The 18,306-nt window shown below is 37.3% G+C and overlaps 1 protein-coding gene across 1 annotated transcript in view; it reads left to right on the top strand.

Moving 5' to 3' along the window:
• The first annotated feature begins 745 nt into the window (after positions 1–745).
• PAPD4 (PAP associated domain containing 4) overlaps positions 746–18,306 on the top strand; it is a 41,539-nt gene continuing 23,978 nt past the window's right edge. Inside the window, exons 1-8 of the mRNA XM_010290920.1 lie at positions 746–900; positions 1,553–1,666; positions 4,330–4,582; positions 5,726–5,840; positions 5,956–6,047; positions 6,857–6,923; positions 11,981–12,050; positions 15,602–15,678. Coding sequence (XP_010289222.1) covers positions 746–900; positions 1,553–1,666; positions 4,330–4,582; positions 5,726–5,840; positions 5,956–6,047; positions 6,857–6,923; positions 11,981–12,050; positions 15,602–15,678 — 943 coding nt within the window. The remainder of the gene's footprint in view (positions 901–1,552; positions 1,667–4,329; positions 4,583–5,725; positions 5,841–5,955; positions 6,048–6,856; positions 6,924–11,980; positions 12,051–15,601; positions 15,679–18,306) is intronic.

The following is an 18,306-nucleotide window of genomic DNA, read 5'->3' on the forward strand; positions in this document are numbered from 1 at the left end:
TGTGCGCTTGGGCTTGCTAACCCGGGAACTGTACTGGTATTTGCTTGTCCACTCCCCCCGAAAGTACATTCTTATTCGGAAAAAGTGCTCACTGGGACGAGTGTACCTGAATTGTAACGATTGTGAAACTTTTTTTTTTTTTTGGAGAGCCGGGTAATGTCCGCCGAGGTACTCTACTGAAAGTCACGGTAAATGCCGTTGCAGCTCCTGTGAGACAGCGGTGTTACTGCATTGTTATCTTCTGATTTTGGGAAGGTAACTCCTTCATGGCTTCCTCGGAATTTATTTAGCTATGTTCCATGTTAATGGTGCCTGCAGTGGCAGTGGGGGCTGTCTGAGGAGGTTAAAAACATGACAGCAGGCCATAGGGATAGGTGAAAGAAGACTTAAAGGCACCCTAACTACAGTAAAGTTATGGATAACTGGTTTTATCTCAGTGTCTAAGAGAATGCTTATTAAACTTAAAATGGAGGGGAGCAAATGAAAATTCACTTTTGAAGATAAATAAGTAGCAATTGTGAAACTTAAAAGATATATAGTATTTTTATTTAGTGTCTTGTCCTGAAAGAAGATAAAAGTAACCTGCAATAACAGTTCTTTTAAGCAATTCCTGAAAATATGTTCTAGATTATTTGCATTTTTAAACCAAGAGTTTAAAAGGTAACTACTATTTCTCGTTGCCTAATCTTGAATTTTTTTTTTTAATGTACTTAAAGGTACATGTTCATTTCAAGTAGAAAGGAACATGTTCCCAAATTCCTCCAACTTGGGTCGGCCACCTTTCCCTCCAAAACACCACCAACGGAGTAACTTCTTCAGTAAGCTTCCTGCAAATATGCCACCTACAGTCATCACTCACCAGCCAGTTACTGATGTTCAGTTTAACTTTCATGATGGGACGTAAGTACAGTAAGATTTGATAGTGGGAATTGGGTTGAAAAAGAGAGTTAACAGTCTTTTGAAAAAAGTATTTCTGTTTATGGAGGATGTTTTTTACTGTTTTTAACATTAAAGTCATTAAACTTAAAAAAAATAAAGGTATCATGTAAAACATAGCTGTATCATTTCTGTTGGTGACCTGCAAGTTGTAATGCTCTCCTGCATTGTGTGTAATGCATGAGATGCCATTGCATTGAGTTAATAACCCACAGTTCAGTTTTAAAGATCTCCAGTTGTATTTGATCACTGGGGAAAACAGGGAGGAGATGAGAAGGGGAAGAAACATTCATTCTTGAGGCTAGATTTGAAGACACCATAGTGTTCTTCAGGCTTTTAATTTAATAGTACCTTAAGTTAATTTGTTTGCAAACCTCTTCGTACACATGTACTATGAAGAATGACCATCTCCTATTTTTTTATGAGAAATATATTATATACTGAAATATATCTTCATTTTGGATGGGAAAGAAAGATTTATTGCTTCGAAGAAAAAAAACACAGAACTTGCAGAATTTAGTGTTCACTTAAGGAAAAACTGCCAACCCAGAAAAAAACATCTTGGTTATCATAGGAATAACAGTAACTGACTGTAGTCTTTCTTTCCCTTGACCAGGAGTCTTTTGAGTGGGAACCTTGCAACTATTCCAGCTGTTACACCGCAGCCAACGTCTTACGGAAGTGGTGGTCTGGTACATACGTCTGGCCGCACGTCATTCCGAGGAAGAAAGTAAGTACTTCGTGTGTCCGTGATTAATTCTGGTTGTAATGTGCCCATTGTGAAGCATATCTAACAAAATTCTAGTTGCACAAGAAATTGATGTTAGAAATTGCAATACTGAATGAAATGCTTTTTGATGAAACAGGCCATGTCATGGCTCTTTAAGGCATTCATGTACTTGCTTTTGAGAATTTTGGTACTCATAATAAATAAGTTAGTATGTATAATATTTTCTCTTCCAACAGCTATAATCTTACATAACTGACTTACATGTTTTATTTTAATATTATAGTAGATTGTAGTCTGTGTGTACTTGACTATAAAAGGGTTTCTGTCAATAAACTGACTATTCTCTTCCTCTTAATATGTCAAGTTAAGAGTAAGACTGGACCCTCCATGTTTTATGGGAATTGTGATTTTTTTTTTGATGACACAGTAGATGCTTCTCCTGATTTTTCTTAATTATGTGATGCTTTATATTTCAAATACGAAGTGCTAAATTCAAGCACATATAAGTCCTTTTTTTTAAGAGGAATTTTATGGAAATACATTTTTTTCTACTTTTAAAAAATTAAACTGATTTCAGTATACGTAACTTCCTTCATTACTTTATTGCAACAGAAGGAGGAATTTCAGATGAAAGTATGGTTTTATTTCTTTTAACACTGTAGAAAAAAATTACTTCTTATAAGTTCAGAAATAGTAGCTGATATGTGTTTGTAATAACTCTGTGACTCAGCTAATAAGGAGGAAGCTTTATGTAATCTGTCTTCAAAATTATTTGCAAATTTAACAGATGAGAAAGTAAGTACAATTAAATTTATGGTATTAAGCTATAGTTGAGTATATAACTATCGTGTGGACTAAAGTTCCTGATTTCATGTTGTATGCATGTTTTCCTCTTGACCAGTCTGGTTTATGGAAAGCTATGCTGTGTTAGGAGATTTGCAGTCAACTAATTAATCCTTAGATCTTGAGTTGACTCTTCTTAAGATATTTTTGCAGAACATGAATTCATGCAAGTTCTTCTTAGTCAAAATGGGCTAAAACAGTATTATGATTTGATTTGACATTATGAATTTCCTTAATCTTGTGAGTAGGTAAAGTTATCAGAACTTTCTCAGACTTGAAAACTGAAATGATGACTTGAGGTCTTGTGGTGGGTTGACCCTGGCTGGACACTAGGTGCCCACCAAAGCTGCTCTATCACTCCCCCCTTCTGAGCTGGACAGGGGAGAGAAAATATGACAAATGTAAGGGGATCCCTGCTCCAGCACCTGGAGCATCTCCTCCCCTTTCTTCTTTGCTGACCTTGGTGTCTGCAGAGTTGTTCCTCTCACGTATGCTCAATCCTTTCTCCAGCTGCAGTTGCTGTGCGCTTCTGGGTTTTTTTGGCTTTTTTTTTCCCTTTCTTAAATCTGTTATCCCAGAGGTGCTACCACTGTCTCTGGACTCAGCCTTGGCCAGTGGCAGGTCCATCTTGGAGCTGGCTGGCACTGGCTTTATCGGACATGGGGGAAGCTTCTAGCAGCTTCTCACAGAAGGCCCCCTTGCAGCCCTCGCCCTCACCCCCACAAAACCTTGCCATGCAAACCCAATACAGGTCTCTTCAGTTAAATTTTTGTTAATGATACTATCTGTTCAGGTCCCCAAACAGCTTTAATGCCAGCTTTTCTGACTACAAGAAATCACTGTAGTTTTATTAATAGTTAATTTATTGATACATATGAACATTTGAATTACATTTTATTTTTTTAATTAAAAAAAGTGTGAGTACCCCCATATTGGTTAACTTTATGCAATATTTGATGTATAAACAAAACATGAATGTCCTCCCTTATTCTTTACTGTGCATGCACCACAGTATTCAACCGCTGATCAGCTTTCAGTACAAGCTTTTCTTAATGAAGAGTTTGGATGCCAAGGGACTGTCTGTAAGAACACTATTGCTTTTCAAATATATTTGAATTCCTGTGACAAATGACTTACTGAGGAGATGCAGGCCAGGGTTTGAAAATGAGATGTTAGGTTTATGACCTGTGTAGCTTAATACAATCTACATTGTATTAAGGGATATTTGTCAAATGAACAGTGTTTCTTTTTTGCCCAGATTACAGAGTTCACTTTCTGTACAATCTAAGACACAGACAAATGCTACATTTTGAACTGATAAGTTTCTTTTTCTCCCCTCCCCACTACTAAATTTATTTTATTAATCACTGGGTGTTCAGAACTCACAAAACTTCTCACTGCACTTACATTGATTTAAAAGAAAAGTACCCTGACATTGTATGTATCTTTTTTTCTTAAAGTATGTTCTGACCAAAAGAGTATGACTAGCTTTCTGAGCTGTCCTGTTTAACTGAACTTGCCATTTAGGTTTCAAATGGTTAATACAGGCACTCTTATAAAGCAGTTGCATCAATTCACTTCAAGGGTAGCTGCACTTTTGCAGTTGTGTGTTCTCTTTTTCCCATTCCAGGTTTATTTCACCTAATATCTAGGATGGGCATGCCTTTTGTACTGTAGAATACTTGCTTTTAGTGAAATAATCATGTAATTAAGCATTGATGTTTGTACTTTGTAGCAACTGTCTCCTATTCATAGGCTGGAGCTTGCAAACTAGAGGAATTACCATCTCTTTCCTTTCTCCCCCAACCTCCAATTTTTAGGAGACAAAGTGAACAGTATGTTGCAGATGATGTCAAACGGCAGCGGTTTCACTCACATCATTCTAAAACAACTGTAGTTAGCCAAGCAGTGCCTTTACCAAAAAAACATAGATACTCCTTCCCAATCGGATCGGTTCGGTCTCCATCGCTAAGTGCAAGTTACAAACCAGAATTAACAGGATGTGTCCCTCCGTTGCAAGATAGTTTGTTGCAAGACACTGCAGAAACCACGTTCCCTGTGGCCAAAGATAAGGTAATACCTTTCTATGCCTGTGCTTTACTTCTGCATTCTGAGTAGGCAAGATCCAATGGTGCTGTGGGAGACCCCAAAATTTCTGCAAGGTTCTTTGGCAGTGTCATGGGGTCTCTATCACTGAGTTGTCTTGGAAGGAATACGAATAAACGTTAACTTCCACTATGGTCCTGTATGGCCTCCTTATGTGTGTTTGGGTTTGGAACATTTCTGAGGACTAGGGGTGGTGTTTACTTGTGTTACTTACTTTCCATACTAGTGTCAGGAAACCTGCATGTCAGCTCTAGGAAGTAGAAATTGGAGGGATGGTCCATTTTTCACATGATTGCGGGGCAAGGACAATCCTGACTAGAGAGGTGTGGGGGGGGAGATGAGCCAACACCCTGGTAATGTGAGAGAAGCCCATTCTGAATAAATACAGTACTATGCCTGTAAAGATGTTGTCTGCCTCTCTTCAGAAGGAGACAAGTTACAGACAAGCTACAGACGTAGCTGTTCTGGGATATAGTAGAGGATGTCGTCTTTAGGTGGGCAGGGGAGTTGGAACTGTGTTTTTGTTCTTTTTTAATTAAAAAGAAAGCATGTGGCTAATCAGTCTTCATACTTTATCTGCACCAACATGACAGAAAATTTTTTTTTTTAATATAAGCATGCCTGATTATAGCATATAACAGTGTTGTGAAAGGGAAACGGTTAATACCTCCTTCCACCAAAGATATGACTATTTCTTTAATAGTTTGTGTGGGATAAAAAAAGAAAGCTAACTGAATTAAGTTTTAATATTTATTGTTCTCCCTATTACTGGTAGGCAAACTATTGACGTTAAAGTCAGCAGAAGATATCTCTGGTCTTTCACTGCTTATTCGCTTATTCCCTGAAAAGCTGCATATACTGATGAGGCAGACATTTTATAACAGATTGAACAAATATAAATTTTAAAAACTTACAGAAATTTCTTCCAGGGAGTTGTTCAGTATGAATTCAAGTGTGGTACAACTCTAGACAATGGAATAGGTAATGTGAAATTATGTTTGGTTTTTTTGGTCTTTTTAATGCAGTCTTCTGTGTTTCATGTAATTGCATCTCTGGCCAGAAAGAATGTTCACTTCTTTGTATCTTTACTTTTTGAATGTGTGTGTCCAGTTAAGTCAGCAGGTTCTGGAGTTGTTTCAAGCATGTCAGCAGCAGACTTGTGATTTGAACAGAAAAGAGCTTTGCAGAACGGAACTCCAGAGAGAAATTCAGCAAATTTTTCCACGTATGTTTTGATTACTTAAGATCAGTTTGAATGTTCTTCAGGTTCATCATTCTTCCTTCTTCTTAAACTATGACATGTCAACATCAGTTTTTATTCTGTGATTCTTCTGTTACAGAGAGCAGACTCTTTCTGGTTGGGTCCTCACTGAATGGGTTTGGCACTCGTAGCAGCGATGGTGACTTGTGCCTGGTGATTAAGGAAGAACCAGTAAGTAACTTAAACCATATATAGTTAAAACAGTTTGTTTTTAAAATGTATGTGCTGTTATAAGGTTGGATTCTAAAATGAAAAACAAATGGTCAAATCCTTTTGATTTAATAACATATTTTTGTACTCATAATAGCCATGAACTTTGGGTCCAATAATGTTGTAAATATGAATTTAACCCTGTAAACCCTTAAACCCAACAAAATATTCCAAAAATAAGCATTACCTTCACTCCGTAAGTGAAAAAAGCACAGCAAAACAGAGAAGTAAATTGACTAGAATCATGAAGAAAATTGCTTAAAGAACTCTCACTTGCTTTAGATGCAGGAACAACTTTTAATAAATACAATTTTTTCATTTCAGTATTCAGATTCATAGCTGCTAATCTTACTGAGCAGGCATAAGAAGGAATTTGGTATGCAAAATATCTTAAGTATTTCTGGGGAGAAAAAATGTTTGAGTAGAATTTTGGTTGAGAGAAAAGATGTAACACGAATCTAAATAGAGCATAATTTTGAAAGAACTGAAGCATCATTGAAAAGGCAGGAAAGGACTTTTTTATAAATGGGGCTAGGTTTTCCTCAAGTTCTGTGATTTGTGAATGTCTGATAGTTACTTTGCATATTGAATATTAACTGTTCTGAATGGTTTTTGCTGCACTAAATGTTTATGTAGGCTGTGAAATGTGTTGGTATACATGTTCATATCTTATTTGGAGAATTAATAATTTTTATTTGAAAAGTAAAGCATGCTTACTTGGAACATTTAAATGAGAGATACCAACTTTTTTCTTTAATATCATATTTCAGGTAAATCAGAAAACTGAAGCAAGGCATATACTTGGCTTAGTCCAGAAACTCTTCAGTACTAAACTTTGTAAGTTCTCAGATACAGTGAGGTGGTAAGATTATTGGCAATTCTGGAAGAAGTATTGATGCACAATTATAACTAATTTATGTAATTGCATCTTGTGTAGCTTCTAATCACAGTATTGTTTAGAGAAGAGCTATAAATATTTAGTAGTGTTACTTACCTCGGTGCTGAGTGACAGTAATTAGAAAAACGTAACGGTTGCTTTGCAAACTAGTGGACTTCAAGAACAGGTAGCATCTAAAATGACTTTTGAATTGTGGACTGCAGTTGGCAGTGTGGGGGCGAAGTAGATTCTGGTTGGGAAACATCTCTTAGTGGTTTCCCACAATACTCTAAAGAATTTTTAAAATAAGGTGTCACTCAGTAGACTGTAGAATTGATTTGGTGTAGAGTCAGGGAGGGGCTTTGGTACCTGTGGAATGTTCCGGTTCCTCAGGTGGTCTTGAACCTGACACTCTCTTATAGTGGGAGCGAATTCAGTCCCCATCTTCCAGTTCTTCCACTCGAGAGATGTGGGAAGAGAGGCTGCCAGTGTAGACTGAGGAAAAGAAGTCATTGAGTACCTCAGCCTTCTCCTCATGCCTTGTTACCCCTCTGCCAGTCTTGCTCAGCAGGGTGGTTATGCTTTCTTTGCCCTTCCTTATCTGGCTGATATACTTGTAGAAGCCATTGTTGTTATTCTTTTCATCCCTTGCCAAATTCAGCTCCTTGGCCTTCCTGACCCCCACCCTACACAACCAGGCAGCATCCCTGTACTCTTCCCAGGATGCCTGTCCCTGCTTCCACCACTTGTGCATTTCCTTCTTGCCCTTTAGTTTGACCAGCAGGTCTCCACTCAGCCATGCTGGCCCCTTGCCTTCTTCCTTTCCTGATTTCTTATACCTGGGGATTAAGAGCTCTTGCGCTCTCCTGAAAGTGTCCTTAGAGATCTGCCAGCTCTCTTCTGCTCCCTTGTCCCTGAGGGCAGTTTCCCTGGGGCTCCTATTGACTGAGTCCATGAAGAGCTGGAAGTTTGCTTTCCTCAAATTCAGGGCCCTGACTTTACTCTGTGCCTGCCCCATGTCCGTCAGGACTGTGAACTCCACCAGTGCATGACCACTGCAGCCCAGGCTGCCTCCAATCCTGATGTTGCCAGTTAGCTCACTTGTGTTGGTGACCAACAGGTCCAGTATGGCTTCCCCTCTGGTAGGGCTGTCTGTTGCCTGGCACAGGAGGTTATCCTCCATGCACTCCAGGAGTCTCCTGAATTGCCTGCAGCTCACCTTGCTACTTCTCCATCATGTATCAGGGTGGCTGAAGTCCCTCAGCAGGACGAGAGCCTGTGAGTGTGATGCCTCCTGTAGCTGGAGTGAGAAGGGATTGTCAACAGATGCCCCTTGATCAGGTGGCCTGTAGTAGGCACCAACCACAAGGTTCCCTTTGTTGCCTTGGTCCCTGATTCTTACCCATAAGGTTTCGGCCTGCTTGTGGCTATTCTTCAGAGACAGCACGTTGCACTCTATCCATTCCTTGACGTAGAGGGCAATGCCTTCACCCCTCCTTCCTCACCCCATATCTTCTGAACAGCCTGTAGCTATTGACAGCCACGTTCCTGTCATGGGATTCGTCCCACCAAGTTTTGCTAATGGTGATCAGGTTATAGCTTCATCTTCAGAACTTTAAGTGCTGTCTGTTTTATCACTTATATACAGTTTACTGTAATAAGTGATGAAACAGTGATTGTTTACTGTGATTGTTAGGTTAGTGTTTCATTCTAGGAGGTTTGGCAAGTGGTTTCAATATATACCTAAGCTCTAGCATATTTGAGTTTCAGGCTTGCAGAAGGTAACATGCATAAGCAAGGAATTTGAGCCCCTCAGATTTAAAGTGTTGGAGCAGAGGCTTTTCAGTGTTATCATTCTGCATCTAGAATACTGACTGAAATGAAGATGTGTTCTTTTTTTGAATAGTCTAGTCACAGAGTAAAGTGGGAAAAAGCTTCTGATATTTATTCATTGTTTTTTGTGGGACTTGTTAGTATTAATGGTATGTATTGTGGTTTCTGCTAGACTAGAGATTTAAGAATAGCAGTAATCTAGCAGAGTACTCGTAACTTTTCAACGTATTTGTTCTGATACCTGCACACACCTATTTTTTTACAATACTGGCTAACATTCCCTGAACTATATGCTCAAGCCAATGTCTTTTAGAAATGTTAAATGTGAAACATGAATTTGGGGTGATAACTGTTACAATGTATTGAAGAGAGTATAATCCAAACCACAGAGAGTAAATGTCAAACTGATTACTCTCTCCAGATTTGTCTAGGCATGATTCATTTGAAAAACAGCTTAGCAGTACTGGGTTGACTGCTGTATAGTATCTGAATAAATAACAAAGAGCTTGTTTTCTCTTAGTTATACAAAGAGGTGCAATAGTGTTGAGACTAGAATATCAGAATGGAATCTGCCTAATGGTTGTCTAGTGGGGAACATCCAACACCTAGGACAAGCAAGGGAACTTGAACTGAAATGAGTGACCTTGAAGGGCTATGCAGGTGGATGAATTCCAAACACCAACAACTAATTTGTCCTGTGCTGACTTCTACCCTCCTAGATTCTTCATGACTCTGGATTCAGACTTCTGTGTTGCTCAGTTTCTAGAATATAACCTTATCGATGAGAGCAGGCTACACGTGCAGGATGCCAAAGACCTTTTTGGCATATACCGTGTTTAGGATTAATATTTTGTACAATTGCTTAACCTTTTATTCTGTAAAAGAGGGACTTATGCTGTTTAATCTGAAATTCAGCATAAGTTGTTTATGAAACAGTGTTTAGTCGTCTTTGAAGTAGCTATTCTTTTTCACTACAGCTGAAATGGCATTTGACTTTTTCATAGACATGCCCAAAACTGTGGAGCAACTATGTGGTATTTATGTGCTGCTTAGTGTAGCCCCTCTGGTTGTAGCTTCAAGGTCAGATACTCAGTTTGCTAAGGCACTTACTGAACCTGTATGTATTTCAGAATTTCTTATTCTGTGTTGGACTGTCATACATACAAAGGAAGAAACAATCTCATGTACAGTAGAGGTTCTACTAACAATGTCATCAGTGTGAGCCAAGAAAATCACTGCCTTCTAATGTCTTTGTTTCCCAGGGTGAAACAAAACTGATGGGGATTACATTTTGGGTTTTTTTTTTCTTAACTAATTTGGCACAAGTACCCATCAAGTGTTGGAAGACATTTGCAGGCCAGGATGTGCTTGGAAGTGTACTGCTGCTAGAATGAGTTCAGTTAACTTTTGAAAGGCACTTCAGAAAGGTCATAGTGAGGAAAGTTGAATTGCTATGGCATGCAGATAGATACCCACTGTTGTCTACCATGTGCTGATGTGTTGGGCATCTTTGTCTTAAATTTGGTAGTGAAAGAAAAGGAGGCAGAGAGCAATACATGCTTTATAGCTTTGCTTGAAGAATGTTCTGTGGTGTTGGAGGAGGGATGCTTGGATGTGTCTGCAGGTGCAGCTAGAAAGAGGGAACACTTGTGCAAGTAGTACTAGCTTGTATGTTCAGTGAACATGGATTGGAGTTTTGTGAGTTTCTTTCTTTAAAAGTAATAAGTTAATAAGAGTATCTCTTTGAGTGCCTGTCTGTGTGTTGCTTAGGATCATACAATGCATTCAAATCCAGATAAAGGATTACCTCAGGTCAAATCTCTCTAAACATGCGTGTCCATAAAACACTTTTTCTGAAAGTTAAAAAAAAAATTGGTTTAATTGAATATTGCAGGGTAAGGTTTTACCAAACCTGAAGTCATCCAAGTGCAATGGAGGTGACACTATGTAATCAAAGTTGCTATCCAAACTGATAGAAGTACCTCTTTTTTTCTCCTAAAAAAAGTGAAGATCAGCTTTTATTTAAGGTTGTTCTTAGTCTGCATTAATGCTAGCTTTGTCATACTTATTTATGCTAATTTAAGGTTAATTTATATAAGCAAGGGGAAAATATATGATGTTAGATATGGGCCAATTCAAGTGGTCCTAGATTTTGCAACAGAAGAAATTACTAAGTCGTGCCTTTTGCCAAAATTCGTATAATGTAACCTAAGGGTTCTGGTTTTATTTCTTTTCCATTACTTTCTTGGGTGCATTTCTCATTCAGGACTATGGGCAACTACTAAATATAGACTAAGATATCATCAAGAATAGGGAAATCACAAATAATGACTACAGCAACAGTTTTGGGGAGCTGAGTGCAAAGGCATGTTTGATGGCACTGTATGAGTCTGGCAGGGCTTAGTATGTTTGGGCTTGGATGGTCTGGCATTGAGCCTGTGTGTCTATACTGTGTGGGCAATCATATGAGTCCTACAACCGTATATTTATTGCATGTCCTATCACCATTAAAGCACATGGCAAGTAATGGTTATTCCATCTTTGGAAAGTGGTGTCCTGTTTTCAACAATAATTTCATAGGAAATGTATTTTTTTGGTATGTGCTTCATCGGTCAAACAGTTTTTAAAGGAAGTTTTAAGCAGAATCAGTGCATAGTGAAGATAGTTACGTTAATATTTTTTCATCAGTAAAATGTATAATTTCAACTGTAAGCAAACTAGACATGATTAAAATTATGCAGCTGACCATGCATCTGTTGCTGTAACGTAGCGCCGGGCTTAAGTGTTTGGCTATCCTGGATGTATATGTTCTTGCTCCCATCTTTTTGAACCTTAATTGTAACTATTCAGGATTTCTACTAGAAGTGCTGCTCAGTAAAAGCATTGTAGTACTGCATTCCTTATGCTCAAATTTCTTGAGTATACTTTCCACAGAAAAATCTTCCACTAATGTTTTTCTCAATGTTTAGTGTGTTTTTTTCCATATGCTTTCCTAGATTGTATTTTTGCTGCAGTTGCTAAAGGTTACTTAGTTTAGCACAACCCTTCTGAGAATATTTGTGCTAAATTTAATAACCTACCATTTGCTATAAATCAGTCAATGACTGTATGACTCCACTCTAGGATCTTTTTTTAAGATCAGCATCTTACATGAAAGTTAATTGCATATTTTTCTCCCTTTCAGCAGCCTACATTGAGCGACCTCGGCTGATTCGAGCAAAAGTGCCAATAGTGAAGTTCAGGGACAAAGTCAGGCAAGTATTCTGTTCGACATCAGTTTTTAGACTCTGACATGGGAAAGTATTCTACGTATGTACTGTCCATATGAGTAGTCCCACTGAAGTCATGCTTTCTTTAGTTGTGTTGTGCTGTAGTTGTGTTGCAGATTAGTACAGCTAGCGTGCAGTGGCAGTCAGCTTGCTTCCTTGATGGCCTGAAATGCCTCTTGTGGTTGAGATGCTGTTTAGTTTCTGTGATGTGAATTAGTAGCGGTATGTCATGTATTTCTGTGCGTTATTTGTACATAGTGGACTCCATTTGACAATGGTTCATGATAGAAAAACAGCAGTGGGAAGAAAACTGTTGTGAAAGATAATTTTGCTTGCTGTGCAAACATAACCATTGAGCTACTTAAGGACTAATTCACAGTATTTACGCTATACAAACAACACTAAAACTTTAGTTTCTTGTAATTATGATGTTTTCTTGATAAAAAAGTTTTTGTTCATTTTAGAATATATTCTGCTGTCTTCTAGAGATGTATTCCATGTTTAACAACGTAGTATTATATGTTATATTCAAAGTGTTAAGTACTAATTTTATGACCTTTTTTAAAAGGGGAAGTAATTGGAGAGATGTGGATGTGTTTGTATGTTGTTGTATTCATTGTACCTTCATTATGAAGACATGAAAATGAATAATAAGGGGATGTACTACGATGGAGAACAGTGTATTTCTTTATTGTGTGTGAAAAAAGTACCTGACAGGAAAAAACCTGTCTCTGTCTTTTAAAAACAAGCAAGCCCACTTTTCTGTCCTCTCTTCATAAAAGCATATCATGATGTGCTTTTATCACAATATACCTTTATCAGGGCAGAAGCCCTGCTGGGATAAAACAGAATCTGTCATGTTCACAATTTGAACTAATAAATATCATCACTTTAAGCTTTTCTTGCATCTGAGATTATATAATAATTGTTAGGGTTTTTGCTTTATGCTTTTTTCATTTACAACTAATCCCATATTTACTTCTGTATACTTGCCTACATTTTACAAAAATGAATAATTTTTATCTAGTAACTTTCTCCACTAACAGTACGGAAGATTGTTTCTCACATGCTTTCTGAAAGTATTAAACTTGTCAAGCTAAAATTTGTGTTAAATGGCTTAACTACATATAACAATGCTAGTGTTTTCATAGATACACTAAGTGGTAAATTCCTGGTACAAATAGTGAATAAATAATGGAGTTATAGCAAGAATATTTTTTTCCAATTTAAAATCAGAAAATAAACTTTAAAAAGAAACCTTAGGTATGAAAGTGATTATGTCAGAAGATTGAAGTCTTCTTGTAGGCATTTATGGTCCATTCTATTGTCACTTGCAAAAAAAAGTAACAGTCATGATATTCATATACCGCACAGACGGGATTTAAAGAATTTTTTATTTCCCACTAAATCAAAGTATAATCTTCTTAGACTAGAAGCTGCCCACTATGTTTTTCAGAGAAAAAAACAGTACTGTTCACCGTCTGGTTTCCTGTGGTTTTTTTGGAAGAGGCGGGTAGAGGGGGAATGACATGACTGTGGGTGGGTGGTTTTGTTTTTCTTCCCTGTGTCCTGTTATCTTTCTCTTACGTAACCTGTCACCTCCACCTATCTTTTGTCTCTTTAAAAGTGTCTGTCTTTCCAATCTCTTACCAGCCTCTGTCTTTCATAGGCTCATACATATACATACATGCACAGTCATACATTTTTTTCCACAGAGGTCTTGGAAAAATGGATTGCATATTCCGTACCTAGGGCACTAAACTTGTTTTAGCAAAAACCGGAAACTAAACACTGCTTAACTAAACATCAAGAAAACTGGCTTTCCTGTGAAAGCCAGTTTTGATACCTGGCTGCTGGGAGAAGATGATAGAATTCAATGGGTGGTATCTCAGCATTTGGATTCTAATGTGTTGTCAATGGTGCATATATACCTGAAAATTGCTATTTCCCACTTACTTGGATTTGGTGAATGAGACAGTATTCAGTTTGTGTTTGTTCTCCTTTTTTATCTTAAAGGGTTTTTTTAGCACTATAACAGTAAGGGAAGATCCAGTGCACTGAAAGACTTTTTATCTATTTTTTGGTAGTTTTTCCCAGGAAATAATTCCAGTGCTGGCTCTGCTACCAGGCAAGCCTTTGATTAATTAACGAGATTTCTGTACTATAGAGGATGCAAACACTTCCTCTTCTGCTACACTTGATGTGCAGTTGACTCTTCCCCACCCCCCCACCCCGACCTGTAGTGCTTTTGGTAGAACTTGTGCCCCAACAGTACAAGCTTTTCACTTGCCATAACTGCAACACCTATTGAAAGTGCATATTAAAGTACACAATAACTGCAATAGAACTTGCTTAATCAGCATCTGGTAGATAGTAATCTTGTCAGCTGGGGTTAATTAGAACTATATATGCAGCTTGACATATTTCCTTATTATATTTGTACATACAGCTAATACTCTTCTGGTGTTTATGCCTATTTTTACAACTGTCAAGCAGTAGCTCAAGCTTGTTTATTTCCTGTACTGTTATGTACTATGCTTTTAAAAAATCTAAAAAGTCATGCTTGATATTAATTCATGTTTAAACTTATGTAGTATTTTTTATGTAAAGAATGCTTTAAGGTAGTTAATGATGTCAAAAACCTTTTGTAGGCATCAAATTAATGTGTTTTATCTGGTTTAATAAATTCCAGGTCCATGTTCCTCTTACAATAAGGCAAGAAAATCCAAAGGAATATTCAGGCAAACAGATGCTATGTGAATAAGGCATGGATATATAAACTGGAAATAGCTGTACATTGCAGATAGCAGCTACTTTGTCAATAATAGGCTCTTGTTGAAAGTTAGTGTTGCTATAGCTTATTAACTATGAATTTAATATTGTTTCTTGAGTACTGTGAGTAGTTAGGGTCTATATGCAGTATGAAATTCAACCTTTGGCAGGGTGTGGTATAAATAAAGCAGGTGGTGCTTGTTTGCCTTGTCCTTACGTGATGATAGCAGCATGAAACAGTTATTAATACTGTTTTATCAAAACACATGCACTATTTACTAATAAACAGTGCTTGCTGATTATCTCTGACCATCATTGCAGAAAAGAGTCTTAGCTTTTGAACTTTTCCAATTCTCCTTCTCATTTCATTGGCATGATTTCCTAAATTGATACCTCAGAATCCTTGCTGGCATCAAAAATTGTCCATAGTAAATCATGTAGTACAAGTCTAGTTAGGGGAAAGATTTGTTCAAAATCCCAAAACATATTTGATGTATTAAGTTGTGCTAAGGTCTAAATTTGGATCTACATGTATTATCTATGTAAAACAAACAACTACATTTTTATAATATTGGAATTCAAGTCCACAAGCACTTCAAGTACTATAAACAAAACCAGAGTAGAAATCAAAACTCTGAAGAAAGTTTCTAGGTTATTATCTTAAATTTACATTTCTCTACCTCTGTCACTAAGTAGGTAACAAATTCTGAAATTGAATGAATACCACGATGCTTGATTCTTTTTCTTTTTCTCCTCCCCAATAGCTGTGTGGAGTTTGACTTGAATGTAAACAATGTTGTAGGAATAAGAAATACGTTCCTTCTGAGAACCTATGCATACAGTAAGTTTTTTATGTATTATTTCTATAAACTTTGGTTTTTAAATTTGTATTGATAAACTATTAAAATTCAGTTGAATATATTAGGTTACTAAATATATAATTACCTAATAAGCTGCATTAGATAGTTTTAAGATAACTTCTTGTCGCTTACTCTAAATAGATGGAGAAAATGGATATATTAGCTATGTATGTTTTTAACTGAATATTATAATATTCAGAAGACAGCAAAGATTCTTCATATTAAGATCCATATGTCTGCTACAAGGGCTGCTTCAGTATTCTGCAGATAACGAGATTATTATACTAATGATTATCTAATGGTATAATCTCCAGTTTCTTTTACTTCCTTGCAGACACTTACAGGTGTGTGTGACTTAGAGCTAGCTGCGTCTGTATGCTGTTACAGAGTCTTTCCTTGGAAAATCCAAAATACTGCTTCAGTTTTTATACTAACCCCAAAACAAAACTGGTTTGTGTCTCCTCAGGAGTTTGCATTTTAGGGAGAGACTGTGAAACAGACTTCTGAAGGGGAAGTAATAAGAGCACTCTTAGTGCTAAACTAAGGTTTTCTTACTTGGCATCGTAGTGTTGTTTGGCAGATAAATACATAAGGAGTGGACCTCAGACTAAGCCACTTCTTGGCCATTTGCGGTTCTTCCTTTACTACCTTCTTCAGTTCTTGTATACAGAAATTCCCTTCTGTTTAGCATAGGAAGTTACCAGTAGAAGTTACCTTTACTAGTTTTACTAATATTTCAGAGTTATTTCAGTGTTCCATATTCATGTTACTAGAAGAGTCTACAATTTGTCCTGGATCAATTGGTTAACCAATTTCTTTGTACATCCAGGATGCTTGAGAAAGATTTCCTTCCAAGCTTAAAGGTTAGGGAAATAATCTTTGTCATTCCTGGCTACAGGTGAGTGGTGACTTCACAACTAATGTTGATATAGTTGTCCCTAGCTTCTACCACAGATTTCCCTTATTCCTCTTAGCAAATCACTGTAGGGCAGACAAGAGTCCAGATGTGAAAATAGCAGTGGAAGGGGGTTTTAGTGTCCCACCTTTCCTTCCATTCTGCCTTGGTCCCCACTTCTGTAAAGCCAGCAAAATTAATTTTGTGTCTCCTGATGAAGGATAAATATTGCTATTTTCTTGAGGTCAAGGAATGAGTTAGTACCTAAGGGAGACTTGTGATTGAAAAGATTGTCTTCTCAATGTGCTAGACCTTTTTAAATAGGCAAACTGTATCAAGCATAGTCTGTCTTGTCTTCTTTGGACCAGAAAACTCTCAGGTGACATAAGGCAAACAAAAGTAAATGGGAACTTTTATCAGACAGTCTCTTTACACACTTTTAGAAGTCATATCAACCAGGGTTGATACCATTAAAAGTATTAGCCTGCTTATTTAAATTTGTGGCTGAAGGGCTTTATCCTGTATGGGAGAAAAAGATCAAATTACGTCTCATGGAAGATGTTTGGCTCTGTTCCATTAGAACAAATTAGATGCTCAGGCAAACAAGGGACTGGTTATCTTGGTGAGCATGATAAAAGAAAAAAATAATAAATATTTCTGTGGATGCTCTTCTTTTTTTTTTTTTTAAATCAGCGCTTCTGTGTTATTGCATAAGTGCGGTAGAAAACATCAAAGGTGATATGACAAAGTGAAGCAGAATGGACACAGAAAAAGTAGGTAGATGAAGCAGAGCTAGAAACTGAAGTCTGTGCTGTTGTGTTATCAGTTGTTTGCCTAAGGAGGCACGTCTGCAATTAAATTAGCAATTGATGGTAGGTATTTTTCAATTAGTGGAAGCTGGACCTTTGAGCAAATGACATTACTGAGCATTTTCTTGAGGGGGTAGCTTGTTGACTGATGAAAAAATATCAGGAAAAGTTTACTGGCCATGTTGCACAGTAACTTTGTTATGTACTAATTACAAACTCTAGAAAACTGAAAACCTTATATCAAAATAAGGTTGACTAAAAAGAGATCTTTTCTACTATGACACACGTGCGTGCTCACACACACACAAAAGAGTCCCATTTGGAATTTGAGCCTATTTGCATTTTTCTCTCATAGAAAAATCCTATTTCAGTTAATGCATGTTCATGTGATGTCTGTACAGTAATTCTTCTGCATCTCACAGTTAATGTACTAATAGTCATATTTTTTTAGTTCAACCACTGGTGAATAATGTCAGGAATGAGGTCACTGGTGGTAAGGAGTTTTGTTGTTTCTAAGAGGTCTTCCAGATCTAGAACATCAATGATGAGAAAGAGTACCACTTACAGGGGCATGTGTACTGAACTATTGTGAACAAGTTGGGAGAAAATCACGTGCTTGATACGATTTTCATAATAATAGAGAGTACTCCAACTGGTGCTGTTGTAGGATATCTGTTGTCCTGAGTGAAGTGATTACCTGTTGATGTATTCCTGTCCTGATGTGCAGAATACAAAATTTCACATGATGTTGTCAAGTTAGCAAACATATACTCTAGAACATAGAAGGCATTGTAAGGCCATCATAAGGCACCTGGCTGATGTGATGATCTGCTTCCACATATCTGCAAGTAATAATTTATTACACTGCAAGGTCCCTAGGAGGTGGTGGTGAGTGACATTTCCCT

The sequence above is a fragment of the Phaethon lepturus genome, unplaced genomic scaffold (genome assembly GCF_000687285.1).
Source record: "Phaethon lepturus isolate BGI_N335 unplaced genomic scaffold, ASM68728v1 scaffold21497, whole genome shotgun sequence".
In the NCBI taxonomy this organism is placed as follows: domain Eukaryota; kingdom Metazoa; phylum Chordata; class Aves; order Phaethontiformes; family Phaethontidae; genus Phaethon; species Phaethon lepturus.